Source organism: Babylonia areolata, chromosome 14, assembly GCF_041734735.1.
Source record: "Babylonia areolata isolate BAREFJ2019XMU chromosome 14, ASM4173473v1, whole genome shotgun sequence".
Taxonomy (NCBI): Eukaryota; Metazoa; Mollusca; class Gastropoda; order Neogastropoda; family Buccinidae; genus Babylonia; species Babylonia areolata.
In genome coordinates, this window is record NC_134889.1 from 27112876 (window position 1) to 27117875 (window position 5000).

At 38.6% G+C, this 5000-nt stretch overlaps 1 protein-coding gene across 1 annotated transcript in view; it reads left to right on the plus strand.

The window, feature by feature from the left end:
• Positions 1-5000, plus strand: part of LOC143289664 (5-hydroxytryptamine receptor 3A-like) — a 22788-nt gene that overhangs the window by 1775 nt on the left and 16013 nt on the right. The window contains exon 2 of the mRNA XM_076598712.1: positions 3554-3696. Within this exon, the coding sequence (XP_076454827.1) occupies positions 3554-3696 (143 nt within the window). The remainder of the gene's footprint in view (positions 1-3553; positions 3697-5000) is intronic.

Sequence of the window (5000 nt, forward strand, 5' to 3'; positions counted from 1 at the left end):
ACAAAAGACAGAAGAAAGAAACCAAAATGTTTCCACAGTCAAGTTACTATAACGTTTTTCTTAGTCATAAACGGAGCACCTCATTTATCTGATATATCATAGCGCTGATTAATTAACAGCAGTCGCTTATCTTTCTTTTTTGTTCTTTCTTTTTTTTTTTCAAGTAAAAGGTTCTTCTGCTTTGTATAGAAGTTACACTGATACATACATCTGCAAGGAACAGCCAATTATATTAAGTAATGGAACATCAAACTGAATATACAATGGCGATTTTTGTTGTTGTTGTTGTTGTTGTTGTTGTTGTTGTTGTTGTTTTGTTTATGACTCAACTAAAACCTTAGATTTCAATGTAGGACTCAAGACGTAGAACGGCTATTGTGTTTTACACTCAGTGTGAAGTCTTACACCATCAATACTACATTTGCCTAAGCGGTTTTTTGTCGGTTAACTCACTCCATACGAACGGCGAAAGAGACGACGTTAACAGCGTTTCACCCCAGTTACCATCATCAAAACATTGCAAGCGGAAGGCTCTTATACTGAAGAGGTGAATGTTGACAAAGAATACCACAATTCTGACGACGGAAGCTAAAGGTTGGGTCATTGAGACACCCACTGGACATCCGAGGGGTCTGTGTAGAGGAGAAGAGAGGATTGGCCGTACTGAGTGAGTTAAAAGTAGCATTGCAGCGTCGCTTCATGCATTTTCATAGTTAATCGGCACGCCACACGCATTCACTGACAACATTATTGTTGAAAGAAGAAGAAGAAAACCACAAAATTGTATTCAGAAAAATGATCTTTATAATCATAGACGTCGTCACTTATTGCAAAATATCCATGAACGATCAACAGATAAACAAATCTTCCATTCAGAATTTAACACTAAAAATTGTTTTTTTCTTCCACCATTCAATACACATTAACATACAATCCTTCTGACTTACCACAAAACAGCAACCTGTTCTTCTCTTGAGTACTGACAAGGAATAACAAGTACAGTACCGATTCATAGACTGTACAAACATAAGTGTGGAAAACTGTTTTGCAGTAGTATCTGCCGAAAATCCAGCAACAACAACAACAACAAAAAACCCCCACCACCCCCACAACCACCACCACCACCCCAATAAATACAACAACAAAAAACCAAACAAACAAAAAAAAACCCACAAAACCACCCCCACCACCACCACCCCAATAAAAACAACAAAAATCAAAAACAAAACAAAAAACACACTACCACACCACCACCACCACCCCAATAAAAAACAAAACCAAAAAAACACAAAAAAACAAGACAGGCAAGGCCTTCAAGACTCACTTGTGATACACTTTAAAAAAAATCTAATCATTAAAATGTTTTCTGCATTTGTTATTATAAAGTTTCGGGTTAAAAAAAAGAAAAGAAAAAAAGAATAGCCCTGAAGACAGATTCGAACCCCGCGTGTTCGGGTGAGAAGAAACTGTCTTACTCAATACACTATCGTGGCTCCTTAAATGACGTTAAAAAATTTAATACTTAACATGCTTTTTTAAGGGCGATAAATCGATTGCGGTATTCGCAGTGAGAACGCTGTTTAAATCATATTATTCTGGTGTACCTTGGGCATTCAAAAAATCTTTAAGGGCAATTAAAAATTCCTTTTTAGTCCGCGGTAAAGGAGACGTGGCTATCGCCGCAATCACACTGCAACATTTAGCCGTTTTCTCTGGATTTAGGTAGATGTACAAGTTTAGTTACACTCGCCGGGAATGTACGACACGGTCGATTCAATTTCTCTTTTATGTTCATTCTAGTTTTATAGTTTTAAAGTTGATATGAAAATTGAGTATTTTGTTAAACTAATAACATATAGAGCCAAGTACAAGTACTTCTAAACGTCGTATGAAGTGAAAAGGACTTCATTTTGAGAAAAGTCAAGACTGGAAATTTTTACGTTTCATCAAGGGTATTAACTCTCATGGTTTATTATTTTAAACTGTGAATTCCGACTGATTTTGTTGACATTTTATGGCAGTTTGGGGCATAATCCAGTAAGTGATGAGGCGTTCACAAATCTTTCTCTGAATAAATATTTAACGGTCTCCTTCTCCAACTTTCCATCACATGTTATCGTGTATTGTTGATTGAATATAGGATTGAACGGGCAGGTCAACAACTTGAAACAAAATGGCGACCTTTGCGTTCGCGAGGAATATGAGCACGCGCTTTGAATATGTATAAATATGTGTAAGCAATTGATTTTTGCCCATGACCTTCAGGGCTCAGTCAATAGATCTATAAAGTCCACTCGCAGTATTGATTTTAGTATTTTCCGAAAAAAGACCACTTGGGCGAATGAACACAGTGAAAGTCCTGTACACTGAAAGTAAAACACACAAGCTTTTTACGTATTGAGTATAATTTCAAAATGTAATGTTTAAGATGAGAAAGATCAGTTTAAAACAAATTAACCCCCCTAGCATCAATTACAGATTAATTTCCCTTTTTTACTATCTGTAGCAAAGACATGCACCAGAAATATAACTTCCATGCTTAGCAAAAGAAGTTCCTGTTTGAACAAAAAATGATAAAAATGACTGCTCTTGTTGTGTCGAATATCAGATCAAAGTGCCAAATTTAGAGAACAAAAAATATATAAATATAACAGTATATTCAATTTGCATATAATTTGGCTTCTTTTTTTCTTTTTTCTTTTTGTGCCCATCCCAGAGGTGCAATATTGTTTTAAACAAGATGACTGGAAAGAACTGAATTTTTCCTTTTTTTATGCCAAAAATTTGGTGTCAACTGACAAAGTATTTGCAGAGAAAATGGCAATGTTAAAGTTTACCACGGACACACACACACACACACACACACACACCCGAACACTGGGTAAAACATAGACTCACTTTATTTACACAAGTGAGTCAAAAACACATCATCACCACCACAAAAACAACAGCAATAACAACAACAACAACAACAACAAAGCAAGAAAACTGTACAAGTTCCTAAGAGAGGTCCTCTCAACATGTCACACAAACCCTGTTTTCAGTTTCAGTAGTTCAAGGAGGCGTCACTGTTTTCAGATAAATCCATATACGCTACACCACATCTGCCAAACAGATGCCTGACCAGCAGCGTAACCTAACGCGCTTAGTCAGGCCTCGAGAAAAAAAGAAGAAGAAATAAATAAAATAAAATTTAAAATATAAAAATGAAATGATAATAATAATAACAAAAGATAAATACATAAAAAGAACTACTACTAATAATAATAATAACATGTATAAGGCGCAAAAACTTGATGAAGTCAACTATAGGCGTACAAAAAAATAATAAAATAAAATAAATAAATATATAAATATAATAACTAAATAACTAACTAAATAATAATGATGTAATAAACAAAAATAATAATAATAATGTACGAACGTTAATGACACGGTGCCCCCCCTTCCCCACCCCCCAATCACCCACTCCAATCCACCACCCCCCCCCAACCCCCCCGTCGCTCCCCCCCCCCCCACCCCGACACACACACACCCCTATCCTCACACACAGGACTGCAGACGGCAAGGGCCCAGCACTATGTGGACGAGGACAGCCTGCAGACGGCTGTCCTGAACGGCTACAACGCCAACGTCCGCCCCGACACTACCGTGAGCATCACCATCGAGGTGCTGCCCTTGTCCCTCAATGATCTGGTGAGTGGCTGTTGTGGTATTTGTATTTGTATTTGTATTTCTTTTTATCATAACAGATTTCTCTGTGTGAAATTCGGGCTGCTCTCCCCAGGGAGAGCGCGTCGCTACACTACAGCGCCACCCATTTCTTTTTTTTTTTTTTTTCCTGTGTGCAGTTTTGTTTTTTTTCCTATCTTAGTGGATTTTACCACAGAATTTTGCCAGGAACAACCCTTTTGTTGCCGTGGGTTGTTTTACGTGCGCTAAGTGCATGCTGCACACGGAACCTCGGTTTATCGTCTCATCCGAATGACTAGCGTCCAGACCACCACTCAAGGTGTAGTGGAGGGGGAGAAAATATCGGCGGCCGAGCCGTGATTCGAACCAGCGCGCTCAGATTCTTTCGCTTCCTAGGCTGACGCGTTACCTCTAGGCCATCACTCCACGCTGCACGCTTTTCGCTGTCTATCCCCCCCCCCCTCCTCCACTTCCCCTCTCCCCCATCGCCCCCACCCCTCCCCTCCCCCATCTCTCTCTCTCTCTCTCTCTCTGACACACACACACACACATACTTATATGAAGCACCGAAGAGACTTCGGGTAGTTATACTGAAATGTGTGTAAATCTAAGACAATCTTAGCTTGGTCAAGTTCTCATGACCACCAGTATTCTAAACTTTGTGCACGTATAAATAAATATGTGCGTGCTGCGGGCGTGCGGGCGGACGGGTGGGTGGGTGGGTGCGCGCGCGCGCATGCGCATATGTATATGTGTGTGTGTGGTTCATTCAAAGCAATCATAAGGGAAAGACTGTTCTGTGACGTGCTCTTTTCTTTTTTTCTTTCTTTCTTTCTTTTTTTTTTTCTCACTGAATTAGTCTGTCGGAATGACTGTTAAATGCTATTTTTCTTTCTTTTTTTTTTTTTTTTTTTTACTACTATTGCTTCTTAAACCACCCACCGAAGGATTTTGCTCAACTGTACCGAAAGGGATGATAACTTATGGATGAATATTTGTTGATTCTTATATCTTGATTGTACTACCCAAAAGATTTTGGACACTGGCCCTACAGGGATGATAATTTATGGTTAAATATTTCTTGATTCTTAATTGTACCACCCAAAGGATTTTGGACACTGGCCCTACAAGGATGATAATTTATGGTTAAATATTTCTTGGTTCTTGATTGTACTACCCAAAGGATTTTGGACACTGGCCCTACAGGGATGAAAATTTATGGTTAAATATTTCTTGATTCTTGATTGTATCACCCAAAGGATTTTGGACACTGGCCCTACAGGGATGATAATTTATGGTTAAATATT